Here is a 26,285-nt window from a genome sequence, read left to right as displayed (position 1 = left end):
AACCTATATAATGCACCACCTCAGGGTGCTGGTCTGAATAGGTATGTCCCCCATAGTCTTATGTATGTGAACACTTGACCTAGAGGGCGGGGCACTATTAGGAGGCATGGCCTTGTTGGAGTAGGTGTGGCTTTGTTGGAGGAAGTGTCAGGAAGTGTCACTGGGTGTGGGGGAGGGCTTTGAGGTCTCTCAGGTGCTCAGGCTACACCCAGTGTGGCGCACAGTCTCTCCTCGATGCCTGAGGAACAAGATGTAGACCTCTCGGCTCTGTCTCCAGCACTGTTGTCGGCCTGGACGCTGCCATGCTTCCCGCCATGATGATAATGGACTGAAAAACCTCTTCCTTTATAAGAGTTGCTGTGGTCATGGTGACTCTCCACAGCAGTGAAACCCTGACTATGTCACTCTGTGATCATTGGGGGTGAGGTGATAGGAAGAGTGTAAGAACCAGATGCAGGGGCTGGAGAGATGGCTCAGCGGTTAAGAGCACTGACTGCTCTTCCAGAGGTCATGAGTTCAATTCCCAGCAAACCACATGGTGGCTCACAACCATCTATAATGTGATCTGATACCTCCTCTGGTCTGTAGGGGTACATGCAGGCTCTGTATACATAATAATAAATAAATAAATAAATCTTAAAAAAAAAAAAAAAAGAACCAGATGCAGGGGACGGCCATAAAGGAAACAGCATCTTCTAGAAAGAGCAGTGCATGTGAGCGCACAGTGGTTGTCACAACACACACAAGACCTGACTAAGCCCCAACCAGACAACGTCCAGCATGGAGAGGTCAGCTGGGCACAAAGTTCTACCCCTGGCTGAGGAGCTGTCAGCAACTGCTAGCGACTGGGGGGAGGAAGGGTCAGCCACACTCCAGGGGAAGACCACACTTTCCAGAATATTTGGGCAGCACAAATTGTCTTTGATGGGAGGGAGGGAAAAAAAAAGGACACAGAGTCAAGTGGGAAGAGAACAGAGGGATGGATCTGGAAAGAGTGGGTGAGGCAATGAATATAATTGAATCATGTATGAAATTCTCTAACAACTAATAAAATATATATTAAAAGAGAAGTACAGCATAACTAGCCAATGCTGGTGAACCCACCCAGGATTCGTTTCATAAGAAAGGCCAATAAACCCAGCAGTGGTCTGTCATGTGTGATAGCCCTTTTTACACTGTTGTTTTATATTAAAAATAAAATTGGATTAGCAGTGTTTTCTTGTTAATCTTTCAACCACTCGGAAACACATGCTCAAATAACCACTCCATTCTTTCAAGGAATCTAATTTTAACACGGAACACTAAAAACCAAGGCTGACTTTGCAGGCTATTCTGATATTTAGTTTCCTCCCAAGTGATGAAGAGTCCCTCACCTGCTGGTTTGATGGATCCATACAATGCATTTCAATATTCATCTACTATTTTTAATGGTACAGCCTGCTGAGACTTAGCCCCACTTGTGTCTGCATGGCTCAGGTCATGCTGCTGGAGGCATGAACCGTTAACTACCATACTTACTTTATCATGAGACTTCTGCCATCCACAGCCTCGCCATCCTTGATGTCGTACTTGCTTGTCAAGGAAAGGGAAATCTCAGTTTTTGAGAGCTGATTTAGTGTGTTTTCTTTGTTAGGGTCATTGGGGTCAACTGCTCCTTCCCCTGTAAGGAAAAAAAGAAAACAGTGCTATTTTTCCAGCCCATGCCTGTGGCGACTGCCTCATACTACAAGATAAGGATTCTAAGGCTCCTTAGGAATTAGGAGATTTATGGGCCTCATAAAGCCTGCATACTCTACGACATCTGAGGTGGATTTCAAAGTATTGGATCAAAACATTAAAACAACATGGGACATAAATATTCACAAGAGAATGAATGAAAAAAGAACTCTGAGTAAAAGAAACTTTTAGAAGACACAGAAAGGACTGCCATATTAGGACAGGTTCACCTTCCATATTTTCTTTCTTTGTGAAACATATTAAGTCCTTTTCATTGTCTCTAAGCCCTACCCTCAGGAAGAACCAACTGTTTTGTAACCCAAGATGAAAGACATGACATGATTTTGGGGAGTGGGGATTCTGGGGCCCTTGCACACATTAAACAGGCGACTTCCCACACAGCAACACCCTGGCCTTGAGCTCATAAGGTCTTATTGTGTAAGCAGAGGTGAAGGAGTGAACTGATTTTTCCCTTTGCCACCGAGCATCATTTGCAGATAGTTTCCTGGTTAGAAAGGAACCCTTGTCTACTTCTTCCTGTCAGTATTGGAACCCAGGCTTGAACCTGTGCACGCCTTGTGTGCACTGCCACGGTCTCTGTGAGTTTATATGTGTATCAGTCCTGTCACGTTGGAGTTTGGAGTCCCTGTTCCCTTGGAGTCAACAATCGTCTCTGGCTCTTAAAAATCTTCTGCTGTTTTCCCATAGATCCTCGAGGCTTGAGGGGAGGACGTCAGTGAGGACATCCCATCAGGACCAAGTGCGTCCAAGTCTCCCACTCTCTGCACATTGCCAATGTGTGGGTCTCTGGGTTAGTCCCCATCTACTGCAAGGCGATCAGCTCTCTCCAGTGGAGGAGTCTCACTGGGTATATTAACCGCCCTTCAGGGCACAGGAGTCGTTGGCCAACACAAAATGGACTCAACAGTAGGTTTTTAGATTTTTTTTTTTGTCTTATATTGCTTTGTTTGAGCTTTATTTATTTAGGGGTGTGTGTGTGTGTGTGTGTATGTGTGTGTGTGTTGGGGGAGATTGTGTGTTTCTTTTTCTTTCTTTTTTAAAGACAGAGAAAGAACATCAGGTTGGATGGGTAGGGAGGTGAAGAGGCTACGAGATCAGTGCAGGAGGGGAGGAAGACATGATCAAAATATATTGCATGAAAAGTTGTCTTCCAGAAAAAATAAAATAAAATAAAAATGAGAGAGAGAGAGAGAGAGAGAGAGAGAGAGACAGACAGACAGACAGACAGACAGACAGAGACAGAGACAGAGACAGAGACAGAGACAGAGACAGAGAGAGACAGACAATGGAAGTTATTATCCTTTAAATGAGCAGCCAGGGCTCGGACAAGCTCTCACCTAGAAAGGACTCCACGGTGGGCACTTCCCCCAGCGACTCCAGCAGCTCGTTCAGCAGGTCACTCTTTTCAGTGGCGATGGCATCCTGATGCTCCAGCAGGAGCTGTATACACAGACCACAACAAACACAGAGGCAGCAGTCAGTGCCCGCGGCCACGCAGACCCACAGGCCGAGTCCCCGCGGGCCACACAGACCCACAGGCCCCGCCTCCAGCTCTAGTTTCTCAATACTTGACCCAATATTGCTTACTGATTTTTTTTTCTAAAAAGATTTTAGGTATCCTATCAGGGTACGAGTGTTGGTTGCCTCCCTCTGTTGCAGGAGTTGGATGGAGGATAGGAAGTTTGCTGTGGGATTGTGTCTCCTCACAATGCCAGAGGCTCCACCCATGAAGTCTCCCCAACATGACTGCCCAAGCACGGGATGAACAACGAGGACGACACCAGTAAACATGCCAGAGTGGATGGGGGAAGCCATGAGGCCTCCACCCGACACAAAGAACTACAGGTAACTAAGGAATGCTTAGAACAGGAGAAATAGTCTTCTGCCAGGAAGAGCACATATATGCACATATATGCATTCAGTAACAATTAAAGAAAAAAAAAAAAAAGGCCCTGAATTTGAAAGAGAGCAAGGAGGGCCATTTGGGAAGGTTTAAAGGGAAGAAAGGGAAAAAGCTTTGAATTTTGTTACAAGATCAAAATATGAAAAGTTTATAAAAACAGTTTTATTTTTATTTGTGTGTATTGTGTGTGGGTTAGTACACGTGCCATAGTGTCTGCATAAGTCAACTTTGGTGAGGTTTCTTTCTGTTGACTTTTGAGTATTTTGTGTCATATCTATAAATTCACAGCCTATTCCGGGGTCGTGAAGATTTATTCGTATGTTTTCTTCCAAGAATTTTATAGCTTTTGCTTTGACATAAAACTCTGTGATTAATTTTGAGACAGTTTCCTTTTCTGATGAGGATTGAGGAAGGGGTCCAGCTTTACTCCTTGGCATGTGGATTTGAAGTTATCCTAGCATTGCATTATGAAAAGCAGTATTCTTTTCAAAATAGTTTAGCCTTTAATTGAATGCATTAACAATAAATTTGAGGGGTTATTTTTAGACCATAAATCCTTATTATCCTTTCTTTGGTCAATTTAATGCAATCCCTTAATCTGTAAAAATCTATGAAAGGCTGTTTATTTTTGAGACAGTGTCTCTCTGGGTAGTCTTGGCTGGCCTGGGACTCACTATGCAGACCAGGCTGGACTTGAACTAACAGCGATCCACCTGCCTCTGCCTCCCGAGTGCTGGGATTAAAGGTGGCTTCATCTGAATGGTTGTTTAATGCTTACTTTTCTAAGCAGTTCCCTGACATGTGCCAATCCCGAGGGCAATGACAGCTTCTTTCTTCTTTTTCTCTCTTCTTCTTTTTCTTCCTCCTCCTCCTTTTCTTCTTCTTCTTCTCTTCCTCCTCCTCCCCACTTCTTTTTAAAAAGTAATACTTTGCTCTGTAGTGCAGGCTAGCCAGGCACTTGCTATGTAACTCAGCCTTAAACTCACGGCAATTCTCCTGCTTCAGCCTTCCTAGGGCTGGGATTATAGGCATGTGTCACCACACCAGGAGCTAACTGGATTTTTAGCTGAGGAGCAGTAACCTCAGATGCAGAGCTTCACGGCCCGGGAGTGAGTGCATCTAACCCGTGTTCATTGTACTTATTTTCTTAAAGGGTCTCGTGTGGTGCAGGTTGGTCTTGAACTCGCTATGCAGCAGCCTGACAAGCTTCCGATCCTCCTGTCTCCACTTCCCTGAGCACTGAGGTTACACACGCGTGCCGCCACCGTCCACTTCTGCAGCGCTGGAGCCCTGAGGGTGCCAGGCAAGTACGGCCAATGGAGCTGGGTCCCCAGCCCCATGACATTTATTTTCTCCTAAAGTTTCTCTTGGTGGCAGGGCATGCTAATGTCTCATGATAGACATATTTAGCTTTGAAGCAGAAGCGTATGTATTGCTCTTTTGAAAGTGAATGGATTAAAAGAAAGGCACTGACAGATAGTCTAAAGACCAAGTGGCAGGCAGAATCTTGAAATGTGCTCCCCGCTCCCTTTGTGGGGGAGTTAGAAAAGAAAATCCACGGGGTGATAAATTTATGTCCGAGTTCTCCTTGGAGACAGGCCAGCTGATTTGGCTGCTATCTATCTCTGAAATGGAGGATTTATTATAGGTGGTCAGTGTCTACCCTCTATCCTGTTCATTAAAGAATCTAAATAATTTCCTGAAGACGTCTATCTTACAGAGCTGGTGCTGCAGCTCTGTGTTTTTCACAGGGCCAGGAGCAAGCACACTGCCAGGGGCTTGGCAGGTCGCACAGCTGATGGGTTGTGTCTGCCGCAGACGCCTCCGCGCTCAGACAGCAGACAGGACGGACTCTGCTGTGACGCACTGTCCTGGTACATCTGCTCCCAATCCAGTACAAAGGAACTTCAAGTCACTCACCAGCCCTTTCCCAGGACTTTGCTCTGTTTTCAATTCTCGTTAGCACAGGAACGGATTATTTCTCTTTAATGCCCAGCAGTGTGAATGAACAGTCACATTTTTCTCTCTGCCACCAGTGAGAAAGAACCTCACTCTCAAAGGGAACGGTCCCACTATTTCTGCATGACCCACTATTTAAACATGACCAAGATGATCATGTTTATTTGCGATGGATACTGTGCCATCAGAGGGTCAAATGGGTCAGAACTGAAGTGTGCATGTCTGCTTGTTCATTACAGAGTTATTTCTGGAAGCAATTTATTGCTGGATAGCTTTGCTATTGATCTAGGGGATCTATAGAAAGAGGTTGGTGGGCTCACTCAATTGGTACCTATTGAGAGCTTGTGGCAAGTATCAGACAAGTTCCCTGTTCCAGCCTTGCAAGAAGAAAGTCAAAACTGGGCCCGTCTTTTCTCCAAACCCACATTCCAGCCATGAAAGTGCTTAATGATGAAGGCTGGATTTTTCAAGCAGCCGGTTTGCCCCAAGTCTAGGTGGTCTGAGGTGTTGGGGTCTGACTTTTGAAAGGTGGGTGTTCGTGATGCAGTCCCCAGTGGTGAGTACAGTCCAAAGCTAGGTTTATTCTTCACTGAAACGTCTAGACTTCCAGAACGTCGGTGTGGACCTGAGTCCCCTGGGACCACTAGGATGCACGTTTGGATCTGGGTGGTCTTGGGGGGCGGGGACATTTCTAAACCATGCCCGGGACCCTGCTTTAACTAGTAAAGTTAGAAACTGTTCATGAAAATGTTCCTTTCCAAAACCTAATTCCAAGCAGAGCATGGTGGCTCATGTCTGTAATCCTACCACTGGGGAAGCCAAAATACAAAGATCCCAGTGAGTCTGAGGCTAGCTTGAACTACAAAGTAACTTCTACGTCTGAGTCTAGACTATAGAGGAGAGCATTGTCTTAACCCCGCCCCCCCCCAAAAAAACCAAAACCCAAATAAATAAATAATATTCTGTAGTGGTGCATACTGGAGGCGGAGGCAGGAGGATCTAGAATTTGAATTCAGTTAGAGCTAGCAAGTGACAGTCTTGTCTTGAAAAAACAATAAAAATTCCACAAACCAAAACTTAATTCCAATTGCATTTGAAAGCAAAAAAAAAAAAAAAAAAAAAAAAGTTCCAATTAGCAACACAACATCTAATGCCCCAAGGAAAGGCCACCCAAGGCTTCCCAGTTCCCTTCCTGATGTCACTGTGGAGTGCTGATGGCTGACTGGGATATTTGCAGAACTAGACACAGGCATTGTGACACAGCACAGATGGAAATTCTAAGAAACCTGGTTTTAGAACAATAGCAGCCATCCTGCAGGAGGAGGAGGGGGTCCTTATCTGCCTGCATAAGCCGGTTCCCACCCCTCCCCCTCACTTCACTTGGTGACCCCTTGGCTAAGATTAAAGGATGTATATTCAGGCATCAGAAGAAAGAGAGAGAGAGAGAGAGAGAGAGAGAGAGAGAGAGAGAGAGAGAGAGAGAGAGAGAGAGAGAGAGAACAGTCTACATTCCTAAAAAATGGCTGCAAAAGTTGAAAATGTTCCTATAACGGGCAGAAACAAGGGGGTCTAGGCAGCACAGCTCTAGTGGGCGAGGGAATCCCTGGTCCCAGGTTTATACTGTAGCTGTGCCATCTTGCCTCACAAAGGTTTACTGTCTTGTTTGGGAAGGGTTTTTCTTTCTTTTTTTTTTTTTAATTTTAATTTAATTTTAATTTATATGCATTGGTGTGAGGGTGTCAGATGGGTGTGAGCTGCCACGTGGGTGCTGGGAATTGAACCCAGGTCCTTTGGAAGAGCAGGCAGTGCTCTTAAGCACTGAGCCATCTCTCCAATACCCGGGAAGGGTTTTTCTAAGGTCTAAGAGTCAGGGAGAAATTATCGGAGAAGCTCAGTGGGCTTAAACATAGACACACAGGAGCACAGGCAAGCGCTGCTAGGACCAGGCACTTTCTAGTGACTTGACTTGGCTCTGGGGCCAAGACCCACTTACTAAATGTGTATTGATGATTTCTTCGATTGAGATATAAATGACTGGTTTGCTGACGGTCACCAAGTCTGTGTATTTGTCCATATTAAACTTCTCTTCGGGTTCACGGACATCACACGCTTCCTGGAAATATTTCCTAAAAATAGGAAAAAGGGGTGTTAAGATAGAGCCAGATCTGTAAGTGGAACAGCATCACAGATAGGTTCTGAAAAGCTGGTTAGAGCCCTTCCTCCATCCCAACCCTGGGGGCACTTGTCAAAGCTTCCTGCAGGGTGGTTCATCATGGTGCTGCTTGCCCATGTTTCTGGATGCTGGACCTCAAACTGGTCCTCAAACAGGATGAAAGACAAGGTGGGCCTTGGCCCTGTGACCCAGGATCATCAAATCATGGGTGGGGTTCCTTAACAATGATATAATTTTAAACATGACCTCTGAAGTTTCAATGAAAATGCTAAGATGTAGCAGCTCTGGTGGGTGAGCCAATCCCAGAATCTCAGGCTTGTGCTGCCCTCCCCCCTCTCCTTCCCCCCCCCCCCCCCGCCTCCTACCAGCCCCTCTCCCCCCACCCACCAGTTTAAACCGCGCCTCTTCCGTCTTGCAGTGTAAAGGTTAACTGTCTTGCTTGGGAAGGGCTTTTCTGAGGTTCAAGAGTCAGGGAGAAATTATGGGAGAAGGTTAATGGGCACAGGAGCACAGGCTAGACCTGCTGGGACCAGGCACTTTGCTGTCTGATCCACTGGGGTTGGAGAGGTGGCCCAGCAGGTGAAACACAAGCACCAGGGTTGTATGTTAAGCACCCACATAAAAAATCCAGCTGTACTAATCCCAGCACTGTGGGAAGCAGAAGCAGGCTGATCGCTGTGAGTTGGAGGCCAGCCTGGTCTACAAAGTGACTCCAGGACAGCCAAGGCTTCACAGAGATTCACTGTCTCAAATACCAAGCCAAACCAAACCAAACCAAAAAAACCTGGGTGTGGAGGCATATGCCTGAAACTGCACTGCTGGGGAGGAAGGCAGACACAGACAGATTCTGGGGGCTCATTAATGAGCTAGCTAAGCCAAATTGATGAGCTCCAAATTCAGTGAGAGGTTACGTCTCAAAAATAAAGTAGAAGGTGACAGGAAAAGACACCTGATGACAACCTCTTTTTCCACATGCATGTGCATACCCATGCACATGCCACACACACCAATATGCACACATGTTTACACACATACACACATATAAATGACTCTGTGTGTGTGTGTGTGTGTGTGTGTGTGTGTTTGTAGAGAATATAATTCCAAAACCAATTCAGTAAATTGGTTACCTCAAATGACACAGGCTCCCAGGTCTACAACACCTCCCCACCCTTCGAAGCTTCTGATAACAGTTTGACAAAAATGGGAGCTAAGCCGCCTCCTCCTTACTAGATCCAAGCAGTGGTGCTCAGCCAATGGAAAGACTGTTTCAGTTACAAATACAAACGTGGGAAAAATGCCGTAGGGCTCGGACTCTAATAAGTATCATGTAAACTTGAGCTAATGAAGACAGAGATGAAAAACAGCCAAGAGTCTGTGATGATAGTTTAGAGCCTTCATAGGTATGCCCAAGAGACCTCTGCCCAACTCTGTGTGTGTATAATATATGTGTGTCATATGTATGTGTAAGTGTAATATATATGCCTGTATAATATATATGTGTATGAAATTATATATATCTATATATTGCATTGTTATATATGTGTCTATAATTATATGAGTATATATATCACATAGGTATAATATATATAAATATGTGTGCATACTATGTGATAATTATATATATGTGAAACTATATGCATATACTATATAGGTATATATTACATGCAACACATATTTGCATGTGTGTTAATTATACATGTGTATATATGTGTATATGTATATGTGTAGAATATGTATGTAGCTATGTATATGTACATATATTATGTGCATGTAATATATGTATATATAATTATATGTATATGTATATATTATATGTATATAATATATGTGTGTATTTTATTCTATACAATTTTAAGTGTTTCTTATGCCTGAATTTATCTATGACATGTTTTCTAGAGCACCTGAAGCCTCTGCACTAAGAGTTGACTTCTCCCAGCCCTGTGTTTCAGGGTGTCATGCTCCCCAGTGGCAGTAGGGTCTTCCTGTGAGGTCTTGCATATAATTGTCGTAGGGTGCTGAGGAATGGAAAGCCTAAGTACCAGAATAAGCATGAGTGAAAGGGGAAAAGGATACATTCAGGAGGATAATCTTGGAAAACAGGAGACTGACAGGGGTAACTTTAAAAAGGAGCCCAGAGTGCTAATGCACACCTTAATTCCTAGCACTTGTGAGGCAGAGGCCGGCCTGGGCTACAGAGTGAGTTCCAGGACATAAGGAGACCCTGTCTCAAACAAACAAATGAAGGGAAGGGAAGGCCTCAGGGCATTTTAGAGTCTGTGAGGAACATGGGAAATACACCGTTGCTTTTAGCTAGTGAGAAGAACTCAAATTGTCAGCTGGAGAAATCGAAACTTCCCACAGTGAGAGGAATTGGGGCAACTGTCCCCTAAATGGCAGATTCTGCAGAGAGATGTGAGTCAGCAGTTAAGCTGTGAGCCCAGAGGAAACTGAAGAACAGGAAGTCCCTCTCTAAGTGAGGATGACAGAGGTCACACTGATGTCACGTAAATTCTATAATCTACTGCAGACAAGAGAGTAAACACAAGCCAGGGTGGACGTGTCTGTTCAGAGCTTCCAGGTGCACAAGTGACCACCAGGAGCAGCTCGCTCCTCCTCTGTCCTCAAGGAATGATTAGTGACAGAATTAAGAGAGAGAAACGGAGGCGATAGAATTAACTCTTATGTACGCAATAAAGAAAGGCTTAAGGATAGGGCCGAGCATGCTCACACAGGATCATCTATAAATACACAAGCTGGGGTTTCCCCAACCTTTCCAAAGGAAACACATCATTTCTTTCCATTGTTGCAGATAAGGCCAATTCTTCCCAATTGGAAAACAGTTTGGTGGTGGTGGTGGGAAATAGTTACATTCTTAAGTTCCACAAAACAAATCGGTTCTTTTGAGTGTTTTCTTCTAAATACTGTGAGTGTGTTCCACACGAGGGAGAAGGCTTCGTCACAAGCAGAAATCCTAAACAGGAAGGACCCAGCATGGCGGGATGGTGGGGGCGGGGCGGGAACAGCGGGCCTGAGTGAGCTTGCCTGTCCTTTCCCATCCTTCTCCCCATGGCAGCTGCTGGGAGGCACGCAGCCGTGTGGGGCACCTGTCCTCCTCCACGGCCTTGGTCCTTATGTACAGAACACGCCATTCCTGGCCATCTTCCCTCGCGACCCTTTAAAAGGAACGGACCTTCTCACCTGAATTCCTGATAGGTCTCTGATAAATAATTGTTCATCGATGAGAGATGCTCGTTCTCTCCCTCAAACAGCTTGTTGGAGGCTGCGTGCTGAAGAACCTTAGCCACAGAGCCCAGGTTTCTCCTTTGGTCAGAGTTGATCTGACCTCCGGCCGTCATGTCAATGATGTCAAAGCCATCTGGGGCCACGATGGCCGGGTTCATGTATCGGTAGTACAGGAGGTTTCCAACAATCTGCACAAGGAAAAAGGTCATTTTCAAGAGACAAATGATCTCTGGTTGCCTTTTAAATATATGTTTATTTTTTACACATTTACATTTCCCAAGAGAGGGGGCCATTTTTAAACACGAGCCTTCTTTTTTAGCATTAAAATTTTTGAGAATTGGCCGGGTGGTGGTGGCGCACGCCTTTAGTCCCAACACTTGGGAGGCAGAGGCAGGCGGATTGCTGTGAGTTCGAGGCCGGCCTGGTCTACAAAGTTAGTCCAGGAAAGCCAAGGCTACACAGAGAAACCCTGTCTCAAAAAACCAAACCAAACCAACCAACCAAACAAAAACACAAAAAAACCAAAAAAAAAAAAAAAAAAACCCCAAACAACAACAACAACAACAACAACAACCCCCCCCCCCAAAACCCATTTATTTATTTATTTAGTGTGTATGTATACACACATGTCATGGTGCACATGTAGAAGTCAGAGAATAACTTGTGGAAGTTGCTTCTCTTTTTCTACCATGTGGGTCCTAAGCTTAGGGTTGGCAGCCTTGGTGGCAAATATCTTTACCCACTGAACCATCTCACCAGCCCCTGACATGACTCTTTTACAAAGGACTAGACTAAAGAAGTGAACAGAACCATACACCAACACTATATGTCACACAGTTCTTTCCGGTGAAAAATAGGCTTGTGGCCCTCAAATGTTCTAACAGAGAGAGTTGCAACGGTGCCTACAAGTTTCCAGATTAGCCTCCACAAACAATAATCTCAACAGTCATTAAACACAGAGGATCTATATTTATGGTCACACACGAGGAAGACTGTCACACAACCGTCCGTTGCCAGTTCTGGCTCAGAACCCCCAGAGAAGCTGTGGTGAGGTCGCCCTTGAGAGTCTACCTTTAACAGCTCTTCTTCTGTGGCATCGGGGAATTTCTCACGGATCGAGTTCTTCAGGACTTTGGCTATATACCTCAATCCGTAACTACACGTGGAACAGATGACAAAAGAAAATAATGGAAAAAGGCTAAGTGAGCAAGAAGCATAGCAATTGTCCCAGTCAACCAAAGCTCGGCAGTTTTCCTAAAAATTCAACATAAAGTGAGATGCAATGGAACCACGGGGCGGACACTAACACCTGAAGTGTTGTCTGTGGCCATGAGGGGGGGGGGGAGGAGGGAGTGCCTCCTCATCAGAGGGTGAGGATGAGTTAAAATCATCTGTGTAGGCCACCTTGTACATCTGGCTTGCCTGTTTGTTTGTTAGTTCTGAGATAGGGTCTTGCTATATAGTCCAGTCTGGTCTCGTATTCACGACCATCACTCCTGGTTCTAGAACACAGTGTTAAGTAGCAAACACAACACAAGAGAATCCCTGACTTTCCCTCAGGGGCTTAGGTCCTATTCCAAGAACTTCAGCAGAGGCAGCTGAAGTCGCCATGACTCAACTTACGGCAGCAGATCAAGAGAAGAGATGATAGAAGCCAGGACTTTGTCGGTGACCTTCCTCAGGTTTTCAATAGATGCTTCCAGTTTATTCTTCACCTCCGGGTACGTCAGGGCTTGCTCTGTGGTCACGTCGTAAGGCAGCTTGCTGAAATGTGACAAGAGTTTAGGCACTGAAGTACACATCTGAGCACCAGGGTCCTGCCAGCTGGCTCAGCAGTCGAGCCCTGTGGGATGAGCTGGAGGTTGCCCAGGAATCCAGTAACACGGATTTGCTAAGTAAAACACATACAGTGCACCTTCGGCTACTGATGAATCAGGAAGGACTACAACATCCCTCTTAGCTTTAATGGAAAAATAAAGAGTGGACCAGGTTATGTAGACTCAGCTAACACACCCTCCTTCCCCCCTCCTTCCTTCCCTCCCCTTTTTTCCTGCTGTGATTGAACCCGTGGCCATGTGCATGCTACGCAAATGCTTTACGAATGACTTACAGCCTCAACCCCTATTTCTTTTTTTCCCCAAGTTTCTGGCAGAGGATCTTACACAGTCCAGGCTGGCCTTAAACTTACTTATGTAGGTGAATATCTCAGCTACTTTTCTGTTTCTGTGACAAAACACCATGACCAAGACAACTTTAAAAAGAAATTATTTAAATGGGGGCTTATGGTTTGTTTTAAAGCTCATGGCAGGAAGCATGATAGCAGGCAGGCAATGTCACTGGGACAGTAACTGAGAGCTTAATACCAGATCCACAGGCAGAAAGCAGAGATAGTCCACTGGGAATGGAATGGGCTTTTGAAACCTCCAAGCCTGTGCCCAAGTGACCCACCTCTTCCAACAAGGCCACACCTCTTGATCCTTCCCAAAAAGTTCTACCAACTAGGGATGAAGAATTTAACTATATGAATCTGTTGGGACCTTTCTTTTTCAAACCATCACAGTAAGGCTAGCCTTAAACTTCTGATTCTCATGCTCCTAATGCTCAAGTGTTTGAATTATAGGTGTGTTTCATCATGCCTTGCTTCTTTTAATTTTTAATTAAAAAAATTTTATGCAATAAAAATTGAATGCATACACTATAGTAAAAAAAAAAGTAAATAACAACCCAAAGCTACATATAAGCAAATAGCATGATGCAGAGATAACCGATTTCCTATCTTAGTAAATAGCTTTCCAAGCCTTCTGTGTATATGTGTATAAGCTGCAGACATTCTTAAGTGCAAGGAAAATTTTGTACATCTGAATCCCTTGAAATCTTAGGTGTGTACATATATATGACCAATCTTTTAAAAAAGAAAATGGTTTATTGTACTGATGTATAAAAGAAAAATATATCATGAACATATCTCCAGTGTCAATAAATACAACTGTAGTGATATTCTGGAATTTTTGGCTTCTTTATAAAAAACACACAGAAATGGGCTGGAGAGATGTCTCAGAGGTTAAGAGCACTGGCTGCTCTTCCAGAGGTCCTGAGTTCAATTCCCAGCAACTACATGGTGGCTCAAAGCAATCTATAATGACATCTGGTGTCCTCTTTTGACCGTGAGTGTACATGCAAGCAGAACACTTGTATACATATTAAATAAATAAATATTTAAAAAAAAACCCAAACACAGAAATATCCTAAGAATAAGCTTTCATTTTAATCCCAGGTGTGGGATATGGGGCTGCTTCAGATTGTCCATGGCAGCTGACTATGATTTGCCTTGTGCTCTGGTGGGGGCAGGATTTTGCCAGCTGTAGATGGTTTCTGTGATTCTGCGACTTTTGGAATTTTGGGGACTTTTCAGGGCTATGTAAGTGCTAAGTACCCAAGAGACGGGGTGGGTTGTTGGTTGTTTTTGGATTGCTAAGTAGTCATGTACAAAAAAAAAAAAAAGAAGCAAGAAGAAAAAAATGAGATGTTCTGGTGGTGAAGATCAACACCCCTAACCAGCAGCATTGTCTGATGATAACGTCTCCCCCTTTCTGACCCCTGACTTTATTCAGGGAGCCCTTTCCTTTCCTCTCTATCCCTTTCCTCCTCTCTTATCTAGGGTTAAAGGGTTGAAAGGGTGGAGAAGGGTAGAAGAAAGAAGAACCCACAAAGTAGCTAAGATGGCTACACACACTACCACTCCACCACCACGCCACATAGGTAACTGCTCCTCTACGCGGTACAGAAGTATTTACTAAGTAAAGCCCCAAAGTAAATATTTTGAATTTCATGACTTCTCCCTTTGACGAACAGCGCTATGATAACCGCCCAGATAACTTCTCTGTGCATCTTCATTTCTTTGCAAGCATCCTTTTGTAGGAAAACAAACACTCGGACCACTTAGATCACAAACTACCCCCAGAGGAAGCCAAGACCACCTGGACCATCGCCGCTTACAGTTACTCATGAGGAAACAGACACAGGACTTTGGGTCTAGATTTAGAAACACAAAGAACAAACAAGGAAAGGGACTGTAGGAGTTGAGACTTTGTAGGAGTTGAGACTGGGATCAATTATTTCTGAAATGTGAAAAACGCCACTGAGCATTAAGGTGGGAGCTCACTCAGCCAGTACAGTGCTTACTGCAGAGGCAAGAGGGCATGAGGGATAGTGCCAGCCCCCTTCCCCACCCCAACACACACACACACACACACACACACACACACACACACACACACCTATGAATATGAACAGTAAGGGTATGTTTGGGGAAGATTATATTTCAGATTAAAAACTGGCTTTTGATATTAACTCCCTTCCCCCCCAAAGAGCTTAAGAGTATATATGTGCAAATGAACCCGAGGTGCTAGAAAGATCGCTCAGAGGTTAAGAGCATGTGCTGTTTTTGCAGAGGGCACAGGTTCAACGCCTAGCACCCATGTGGTGGGTTACAAACATCCAAGACTCCAATTTCAGGGGATCTGTTCCTGTTCTGTCTTCTGTGGGCACCGGGCACATATATAGTGTACATACATACAGTAGAGGGTAAAACATATATAAAATAAAATAAAATAAAATAAACAACCCTAAATGAACAAACAAAAAGAACTTGAAGAATTAATAATTACGAGGCATGACAAAGCCAGCACTCCCCTGCCTCTGTTACCTGGCCTCTCCAGTCTGTGTTTCCAGTTGGTTCACCCAAGCCTTGTATACCTCCACAGGGTTGGTGTTGATGATTAGAGCCTTGTCCTCTATGATCTCTTTCACCACCGGAGCCAGGAGCTGGCGCAGGGTGTTCTGTCCCCGGGCACCTCTGTTGAAGCTGACGACCATCTTGATGACAGTAGGATTGCCCGTCACTATGTCCTGCGCCTGGTCCACCTTTGACCTAAGCAAAAGGCCAAGGCAAGACAAGATGGTTGGCTTCTTTGGATAGAGTTTTAAACAAGATAGACCATCCATGGCACATGAGAGCTTTGTGGAGTTTTAATTTCTTCATAAAAAACCCAACAGAATTGATATGATTTCAACAAGATGCTGCCACTTTGTTTTGAGGCAGAGTTTCTCTGTGCAGCCCTGGCACATGTATAATTTTTACCAAAAGGTTCTCTATTGTTCAAACTTAGTGTTTTTTTGTTTGTTTGGTTTGGTTTTGGTTTTTTGAGACAAGGTCTCTCTGTGTAGACTTGGCTGTTCTGCAGTCACTTTGTAGACCAGGCTGGCCTTGAACTCACAGCGATCCACCAGCCTCTGCCCCCCAAGTGCTGGCATTAAAGGCAAGCACCACCACACCCAGCTCCAAACTCAGTGTTTTAAACAGACAAACTACCCTTTCCCTTTGCCTCTCAATTTCCTGACTTGTGTAGCTTTGTTTCATTCAACACTTTGCTCAGATTAATTTTCTCAAAAAAAAAAAAATTTAATGTGGTCAAAAACTTTCCATTGTCCCCCAGAAGGTAGAGAGAGAGAGTATGGAAACATGGCTCAGCAGTTAAAAGCCCCTTTTACTCCTCCAGGGGACCTGAGTTTGGTTTCCAGGACCTGTGTCTGGTATTTCACAACTGCCTCAAACTCTAGTTCTGGAGAATCCAATACCATCTGCTGGCCTCTGTAAGCAGTCTCCTCTCTCTCAATTCCCCCCCCCCCCCCGTACCCCCACCATACACACAGGAAAAGTAAATCTTAAGATGAAGGCCAACAGAGCCCTAACGCTTGGTCTCCCTAAGTGTTTCCTGTGACATGGAGCCAGGCCATCTTTGCAGTTTCAACGCGGCCAGGCAAACGTGCCTTCTTTCCTGCGCCTCTGCCCGTTCTCCTTCTACCACTTTCTGGCTCTTGACAGTGAAGCCTCGAAATTTGGGTCAGGCAGCTGCTTTTTTCATAAAAATTGAACTCAGTTGACCTAGGTGAAACCTTTCCACCACTGCCCTCGGATCTGGCACCTGTCGCGCAACTCAGCACAGCACGCTGCTGAGTATTAATTAGTCCTCTCGCTCAGCATCGCCTCACAGGCCCTCTGAGGGCGCAGGGCCCAGCTCACGTGCTTCAGAGGCGCCTAGGAGGCAGCAGAATGTATGGTTCCAAGAGGTCAGGAGAGCAGTTAAGGTCCCCTCTCGCCTGGGACTCTCCTCATGCATTCTAGGGAACTAATGTATTTAGCCACCTATATAATTCTTTATATTAACCAAGTCAAAAACAAAAACAGCCCCCCCCACCCCCAAATCAGCAAAATTTGCTGACACTCTAACAAGAAAGGAAGACCGCTCAAGCCCGGCGCTGTGGTTCACGCCTTTAATCCCAGCACCTGGGAGGCAGAGGCAGGTGGATCCCTGCTTGAGGGCAGCCTGGTCTACAATGCGAGTCCAGGGCAGCCAAGGCTACCCAGAGAAACCCTATCTCGAGAACCAACCCCCCCCCCAAAAAAAAAGAAAAGAAAAGAAAAATAAAAAAGGAAGACTGTTCGGCAGAGATCATAACCTCTGCCCCTCTCGCCGAGGATGCTGGCACCCAGAAATGGAGTCTCCTCACCGACTTCCAATAAGCCTCTGGCTTCAGCAGTTGGAGTCCTAGACAACGAAAGCTGACTCAGCTGTTTCTCCAGCAGGAGGACTCTGCAGCTAATAGCGCCGACGAACCAGAAATTTCAACTGTCAATCGACCTTCCATTTCAATCCCACAAAACCCTACGTATTTCAACACAAACTCCACCATTGTAAATTCCACTTCAGCTGTGTCCGTTAGGCTGAGCTAGCCCACCAGCTTGGGTGTTTTCACGTGGATTCTATACCTACTTGATTTCTTCCTCCAGAGCAGTTTTGAAAAGCTTCAGCAACAGGAACTCTTCCCTCTGGTTGGAAGCGTAATTATATAGTGTGAAAATAACAGTGTCCATGAACTTTGTCGACTTGTTCTGTGGCATCTGGAAAATTAGCTTGGCCAGGTATGAGGGCTTGGTCTGCAAGGAAGGGAGGGAAGCTGTCAGCCCTGAGGGTTAGATGCTGGTGCACACAAAAACAGAATGCGGCACCCAGTTCTCCCCTCTCCACGGCTTAATGCTCCATGAAAAATATACTCCTGCGCTCCTAGCACACAGCCTTTACAAGAGATCAGCTAACATTAGCCCCAAGTACATCATAGGAAGCTACACATGAAAGTTGCAAGGTGTGAGCCGGGCATGGGCAACGCACGCCTTTAATCCCAGCACTTGGAAAGCAGAGGCAGGTGGATCACTGTGAGTTTGAGGCTAGCCTGGTCTACAAAGTGAGTCCAGGGCAGCCAAGGCTACACTGAGAAACCCTGTCTTGAAAAACCAAAAAAAAAAAAAAAAAAAAAAAAAGATTAAACACTCAACCACCATTTGACCATTAATTTAAATTACACAGACACACACACACACACACACACACACACACACACACACACACACACACACACACACACACACACACACAAAAACACAGTCTCTGCTGAAGGTGGCCAGGCCTGGGGGCAGGGGATGAGGACTGGGGCGGGGCTCTTTGCCAAATCAGCAGGGGATTGCACGGGAAAACTAAGCGTGGACATTTCTCCTCTTATGCTGCCACATAGTGGCCATAAGAGGCACAAACATCCATTTGAAGACCGTTTTCCAATGTGTGGCTTCTAGCATCCTGCTCTCCACGGGGCAAACGCATGTTTACAGCTTGTGCAGTGACTTCTTATGTATCTAATCTCACAGAGGCACTCCAGCAAGGATTCAGGCATCTGCAGGCCCAGAGTCACACAATGAGCAACCGCCAGCCTGCCTCTTTGGGGATGGTCTTCCGCCCAGGTCCCTCTGTGACTAATCAGATTGTCAACAGGTAGACAAAATGAGGGGAGTAAACAAACCAACAGCCGGCCCATCAAAACCCAGCCATAATCTTACAGGCTATTACCAGGGTCCTGGATGCAATGTTAAATCACAACTCACCCAGCAAAAAGAATGAAGTTAAAATAATCCCACTTCTTTGGTCCCTGTCCTCCAAAGGAGGAGGACTGTCCCCAGTACAGATAGGCCTTCCTAGTGACTAGTCTTGTGATGGTTGACAGTGAAATCTAACAATGGCTTGCTGTTGTCATCACTACTAAATTTACACCTCAGATCACTGAGGTCCAGTCCAATTGTGAAAGGAGGAGGCCCAATGGCTGACTGCCTGAACACTGCCTACCATTTACTGGTTGGGTCTGAGGTTTGTTTGTTTCTTTGTTTCACTTGCAGTCTGGGAAAACTGACAACACTTAATCCTGACACGCATCCCTAGAACAAGAATTCAGTGAGCTAATCCATGTGTAGCACCTCACCTGACAGTTAGTGCTCAGTAAAGTCCTCCCTAAGCTATTATTATAAACCCGTTACACTGATTGTGCTGTTAACATACAGCATGTAGTTAAGCTGTTGGCTGAGGCGTGGGGAGAGAGCCGCAAACATGAAACACGCTGCTTACCCACAAGCCACCGGGCAGGGAGAGGCGCGCTCACCTGTAGCAGGTAGAAAAGTTGCTGGTAGTTCTCTAGTGTTTTCCTCCTCTCCTTACTCAAGCTTTTAATGCCCTGGTTGTCAGTGTTGTTCAGTATTTCCAGGTCTCCACCTTTTTTCTTATTCAGCTTTTTACTGTGGGAGATTACATCCTGTGAAGAGTTTCATGACATCATTATTTTTACACTGGTGCCCGTTACCACTTCCCTTCACACACACCCACACCCCAAAACATGCATTGCCGCAAGGGTGAATTTTCCATTTCCCTCATCTGGAATCAAAGTAAGAAAAGGCACTAGATTGAAGAGCTGCGCCTTGTGGGTGAACTCAGACTTTGTGGTAGGCTTTTCCCAAGGTTGCGCTCTCAGGATGTAATGTAGAATACAAGTTACAAAAGGAACAATAAAATTGGACATCGTTAAAATTAAGTCTTATGACCTACAGGATGTGAAAAAATGTCTGCAAGAACCTAAAAATCACACACAGGACTTGAATTGGTATTTCCCCTAAAAGATACACACATGGCAAATAAGCACAAGAGATGCCCAACTTTTTTTTTTTTTTTAATGTCGTTGTTCAGGGGTCATAATCAAAACTAAGTTCTATTGCTTTGTTGTCTTTTCCTGGATTTTCTGTAGGAAGTTTTCTTTAATAATAGAAGAAGTCATACTGTTTAGGTACTGTGTTTTTTCTCTATTACTGTTAAGCATTTTCCTGCCCTTAAATAGTCTTCAGTGATACTTTTTGGAGGCTACATAGTTTACCTGTCAAACCTAACTCATGGTTGACATAATCTTCTTTGTCAATCTGATCAGATTTGGAATGGCCTAGGAGGCACGCCTCTGGGCATGTCTGTGAGGGTGTTTGCAGAAAGGTTTAGAGACAAGGAGGAAAGACCCATCCACATTTGGTGGCACCATCCCATAGACTGGAGTCTTGAAAGAAATAACAAGAAGAGGAAGAGGAGGAGGAGGAGGGGGGGGGAAGAAGAAGAAGAAGAAGAAGAAGAAGAAGAAGAAGAAGAAGAAGAAAAAGAAGAAGAAGAAGAAGAAGAAGAAGAAGAAGAAAAGAAGAAGAAGAAGAAGAAGAAGAAGAAGAAGAAGAAGAAGAAGAAGAAGAAGAAGAAGAAGAAGAAGAAGCTTCCCCCTCCTGCTGCCACAGCTCCAGCAGCCATTATCCCTGCCATCAAAAGGTGAGGCAAGATTAACCTGGCCTTAAAATCACTTTTGTCAAATATCTTTCAAAAGCGACAGGAAAAGTAACCATACCTTGATCCTCAATTTTAAGTTGTTCCTCACTTTTGCAGTACCATGCTATTGTCCTTATCATCAAATTAAATATGGAACTACACAAGTGATAAGATAAAGACTCTGTATTTAATAACTGTCAGTTTAACTCTTAATAAGTGTTGGGTGTACATTTAGTGTTTGAAACTATACATAGAAGAATGATTTTTTTTTTTTTTTTGCAGGGATGAGGGAGAGTTTTGTCTATGCCTCATGCCCAGTTCCTGGGCTAAAGCAATCTCCTCCTCAGCCTCCCCAGTAGCTAGGATTACAGGTATGTACCAGTGTTTCTGGCTCAAAAGTTAAGTTTTTTTTTCACATAGGCTATCAGTTATTAATGAATATTTTAATGAAACCAAACCAAGCCTCGAACATTGATAGGGATGTGGCTATCTGCTACGTGATGGTATTTCCACAGACACAGACTATTTAAAGTATCTGGTGACTTGACACAGGCATTTCCTGTTTATAAGTTTGTGGGGAAAGAGTACAGCTGTAGTTTCAGACCATAACAGGCATTCTGAAAGACCCTTTTTGGATATATTACACTTTCAAAGCCCTCATACAAATGAAAAATACATAGATGGTTTCTGAAAAGAAGACCAAGTGAGTTTTTTTTTCTCTTTCATTTTTAAAAGAAACATTAACAAATTGCTTTATTTTTGAATATTTAAAAAACACAATGATTTCTTAATGTAACAAGATGCTCTACTTTCTTTCTGTATTTTCTTTTTTTCTCTTTCTTTTCAGCTCTTTCTGTGCAAGGATATTTGATCACACTGTGAACTCTGAGACTGTGTACTAGAAAAACCTGTTTCTAGGTGTGGTGTGGCTCAGCCCTAGCACACACCTTTAATCCAAGAGCTTTTTGTAAACTAGAATAAAGTCAACCATAGGTCAAGAGGCAGAGCAAGCAACCAGCTGACAGGAAGTGAACATAGGAAAAAGCCATAGAGAGTGAGAGGAAGTCTGGAGGACAGATAGAGAGACACACAGGAAGTAGAAGGGAGGGACATTCAGTTTTTAAAGACAGTATGGAGATGGAGAAAGGGTTTTTTCCTTCTGGGACATTGGCTGAGTAGGAAGGTCAACTGGGTGCTTTCTCTGCCTCTCTGAGGTAGCAGGCTTTCACTCCAGCATCTGGCTCCCAAGTCTTTGTTGGTGAAAGTAGAATGTTTGTTTGCTTGTTTTTTGTTTTTGTTTTTTTTTTTTAGAAACAACATCTTTCCATATCAGGTCTGGAGCATGAGGGTGGGGAATTCGTGTGTACCACATGTCCACTTCCCAGGTGTCCTGTGGCTTCTATCCACAGCCACGTGCTAGATCATTGAGAGCTGGCTCTCCAGCTCTGACCCTCCAGGGCCTCGCCAAGATTCCATACTCAGTTTCCCTCCTTGGCCTTTCAGTTCTCTAGAAATGGATGTGGCGTATAAGAAATGAACAGGTGTAGAGGAATTTTAATTTAGAACATGGTTGCTCTGGCAAGAGATCATATCCAAAGACTTTCTAGGTCTGTGTGATCTAGCTGAAATACAAATACATCCTTAATCCAGGAGACAGAGGCAAGCGGATCTGAGTTCAAGGCCAGCCTGGAACAGAACAAATTTCAGGGAAAGAAAAGCTTACGTCCAGGTGTGGTGGTACATGCCTCCTTTAAACCCCCAAAAATGAAAGTGATGTTTAATTGAGTGGCAGAAAGAGAAAGTGATGAATCAGAGAAAGATTTGACAGAATAGGATATGCCCAGTTCTCATGAGAAGAGAGAGAAAAGGGAAGCCACTTAAGGGGCAGAGCAGGAGAGAGGAGGCAGTTTTACCAGGACAGAAATGGAGAGACAGGTTGCAGAGAGAGAGAGACCTCAGGTGAAGACTGAATGAGAAGGAGCCAGAAGATTAGATCAGATTGCTGGAGTTCGTCTGAGGTCAAGCAGAGCAATTCAGGGGTGGAGAGAGAAAGCCAGATTGAATAAGTCAGGCAGGAGAGGAGTTTGAGCCAGAAAATCTGAGTTGAACCAGCCAGCCCAGAGCTCAGTAAGAACGAGAAAGGGTGAGCTTATTAAGCAGTGAGTCTCAGAGGCTGAAAACATCCTAGGCCTAGAAGTGTACGGAGGCTGGGACTTGGCCTAGGTTAGTAGAAGGAGGCAGTAATCCTCTGAGACAACGATTGAAGCAGGCAATAATAGTTCTTTTTACAAATGGACCACTGAGGTAAGACCTCGCCTAGAGATTTGTGCCTGGGTAATAATGACATTCTTCCTGCTGTAGATTGTTCGGAGGCCCCTGGTGATACAGTGTCTCCCTTCAGGGGGCATTTTGGAAAGTGCAGGGGTGTTCTGGGGCATCTGTTAAGTAGTGTTAACTTCCACTGTGAAGTGGAAGACATGTGTGGTTCCTGGTGGGCAGGCTAGGGATGACGGAGGCTATGCCTTTTGGAGGATAATTGAATAATCTTGCAGGGCAGAAACTTTGAACAGCTTTCTGCTCATTCATATAGGTGTGTTTCTAAGTACTTGAGCCTTGAATCTAAGTGGCCTGCACATATGCACAATGTATTTTTCCATACACAGAATGTCAATATACACTTGATTTTCTGGGATTGTAACTCATATATATATATTGGGGTCTTACTCTTGTCTTGAACTTTGAAAGCAATTAGAAACTAGGCCCTGACTCTACCACCCTTTGATGATGCATCAGGATCCTCGGCAGCCCTCTGAGTCTGTGGTGATTCTAGGAAAAGGCCTGAGTTCCCAGGAACCCCGTTGTGCTTCCTATTGTCATGGGAACAAGGTTTTTTTTTGTTGTTGTTGTTCTTAAAGACAGAGTTTCTCTGTGTAACATCTCTTGTTGTCCTGGAACTCACTTTGCAGACCAGGCTGGCCCCGAACTCACAGAGATCCACCTGCTTCTACCTCCCAAGTGCTGGGGTTAAAGGCGTGAGCCACCATTGCCCAGCAAGAACACGTATTTTTAATTGGAGAAATTCTTATCTATAAAGGCCTTGGCTTTATTATGAAGAGATGTACGTGCATAGGTTTTAACATATGCAAGTTTCGTTTCAGGAACTATACTACCCTGAGTGAACCTAATCTTATCAGAATGGTTAAAAAGCTTTACAAATGTGTCATTGGCAAGGGGCATGAGAAGTAGTAACTTATAGAAAAAATGATAAATAAACTTTGGACAACTTATGCAGAATTCCCAGCATGCTTTTCTGGAGCACGCCTCCAGAGCACATACACATGAATTTTCTCTCCTGGGAGCCGGGGGCTTGCTGCCCACTGACCTCCAGCGTGATCCTGTTCTTCACCAGCAAGCCGATCTTGATGTCCATCAGGTTGAGGTCTTTCTCCAGCTGCTGATTGGCCCTGATCTTAGTCACCACTTCTTCTCGTAGCCTCGCTACCTCCAGCTCTTCCTGGAAATCCAAGTCACTCTGATCCAACAGGTACATAAACTTTCGGATTACTGCTAATGGCGGGTTTTCGGAGCCAACTGTGGGAAGAAGAGCAGGCATATTTTATTTTATTTTATTTTTCTTCTTATTTTATTTTATTTAATTAATTTATTCAGATTACATCTCAATTGTTAACCCGTCCCTTGTATCCTCCCGTTCCCCCCTCCCTCCCGCTTTCACCCTGTTCCCCTCCCCGAGGTCTGTGACCGATGGGGACCTCCTCCCCCACTATATGATCATAGGCTATCAAGTCTCATCTTGGTAGCTGAGCAGGCATATTTTAATTGAGAATTATCAGTAACAGGAAAGCAGCCGGCTCTGCAGTTAAACTACTACTACAAAAATATACCAACAGACGCATGCAGTCTGTGGCGTGGGTCATCCCCCAACAGTGAGAGCTAGATAAGCAAACCCGCATAAACAAATGCATAAAACTGATAACGGCTGGCCCTGTGGTTTTCTACTTATCTAATACTCACTAGCCAACCCCCCTTCCCCCACCCCACCCCCGACCTCCATCACCAGACCCAGATACTGAGCAGACAGACAGTATTATCTAGGCCTTATTGATGAGGAAAAGAAAGCTACCCAACAGACCTTGGCTCTAAGACCTGGTGGCTGAGCCAGATAAGAGCTTAAAGTTCTGGCTGCAGGAAGCAGGACGTGGTTTCTCTCAGCACAAAGGATCTCTGGGAAGGAGCCAGAAGTAGGCAAGAGCGAACAAGGGAAGACACAGGAGTCGGGGACTCTAAAAGCCAAGCAGGAAGCAACCGAAGGACAAGCCAGGGGATGTCCTACTTGACAGCAGTAAAAAGATCTCAGAAATTGAAATTTGGGCATTGTCTTTTTAAGCACAGACTGAGGGGGGCCAGCCTCAGCCTAGAGAAAACATGTCAAAATTCTAAGAGCTTTTGTTTTTATTCTCTGACACTGTGACCCTTCTACATGTGTCACGTGATCAGTTTGGGGGATGAAGCAGACACTGACGGCAGAGTACAGTGTGGTCGCTGCACCCTGGCCAACGGCCCTTGTCCCCAGGGGCTCTGTCATTGCTCCTTAGAGGTACAGCTTGATTCTGTGGTCAGTTTGACCAACATCTCCTGACTCAGCTGGCACCTAGCTTGGACCACAGAAGCCATCTACCTTGCTGTCCTAATTTTGAGGGTCTGTCTGTGTTGAGATGACACTGGACTGTGCCTGTGGTTACCGTCATTGGGAAATGAGGCTGTGTTTTTCTTTTTTGTTGTTGTTTTGGTTTTTAATTTGTTTATCTTGAGACGGGCCTTGAACTCACTCTACAGCTGAGGATAGCCCTCAACCCCCAGTCTTCTTGCCTCCATTTCCTACCTTGAGATAACAGGCCACATTTTATGCCCAGCTTGTTTCATTGCTTTTTATTACTATTTTCAAAATTCCCTCCATAAACATATTTAGTTCTTAAAATGAGAGAAGGGGATCAGGACCAGTAATAAACTGAACACCTGAAATGTACCCGAATCTTCTTGTCTGTCTTGTTTGCTTCCCTGTAGCTCCTTTAATACAGAATGGGATTTCTGCCAATTCCATTCTTTTTGGGAAAAAAAAATGATAGCCACCCTGCTTATCCCTTTATTCCTAATAGGCGGCCCCACTCCTGTCTGATCTGCCCCTCTGCTCACTTGTTCAGAACCCAGAGTGAGAGATGACCAAAGACTCGTTTGTCTTTAGCTCTTGGGACAGTCTCTGTAGTACGTGGGCTGGAGAGACGGACGCATCGGTGATGGTTAGGAAGGGGCCCAGGCTCTGTTTCCCGAGGTGCCCACTCACCTAGTGCTTTGTAGTCATCTCTGGCTTTGCTTGCCCGTAACATGGATTGTATTTTCACAATTTCATTTTTCTGCAAAAAACAGTGAAAGGAGTCATGACCTTTCAGAGTTCCCTTTTGCTCCGTTATTTTAGAATTTAGGACTTACAAAGGATGGGCTAACAACTGAGATGTAATATGAATAA

At 44.7% G+C, this 26,285-nt stretch overlaps 1 protein-coding gene across 4 annotated transcripts in view; it reads right to left on the bottom strand.

The window, feature by feature from the left end:
* IQGAP2 (IQ motif containing GTPase activating protein 2) overlaps positions 1-26,285 on the bottom strand; it is a 272,620-nt gene that overhangs the window by 19,666 nt on the left and 226,669 nt on the right. For all 4 annotated transcript variants that reach the window (XM_084802701.1, XM_084802702.1, XM_084802703.1 and 1 more), the window contains 11 exons: positions 26,103-26,172; positions 24,126-24,334; positions 19,557-19,706; positions 17,849-18,012; positions 15,721-15,945; positions 12,639-12,779; positions 12,087-12,171; positions 10,971-11,203; positions 7,593-7,725; positions 3,075-3,177; positions 1,519-1,660 (listed from right to left, as the gene is read on the bottom strand). In XM_084802701.1, the coding sequence (XP_084658827.1) occupies positions 1,519-1,660; positions 3,075-3,177; positions 7,593-7,725; positions 10,971-11,203; positions 12,087-12,171; positions 12,639-12,779; positions 15,721-15,945; positions 17,849-18,012; positions 19,557-19,706; positions 24,126-24,334; positions 26,103-26,172 (1,655 nt within the window). The remainder of the gene's footprint in view (positions 1-1,518; positions 1,661-3,074; positions 3,178-7,592; positions 7,726-10,970; positions 11,204-12,086; positions 12,172-12,638; positions 12,780-15,720; positions 15,946-17,848; positions 18,013-19,556; positions 19,707-24,125; positions 24,335-26,102; positions 26,173-26,285) is intronic.

This window comes from Acomys minous (assembly GCF_964271855.1).
Source record: "Acomys minous genome assembly, chromosome: 11".
Taxonomy (NCBI): Eukaryota; Metazoa; Chordata; class Mammalia; order Rodentia; family Muridae; genus Acomys; species Acomys minous.
This window is presented reverse-complemented; position numbering and strand designations above follow the sequence as displayed.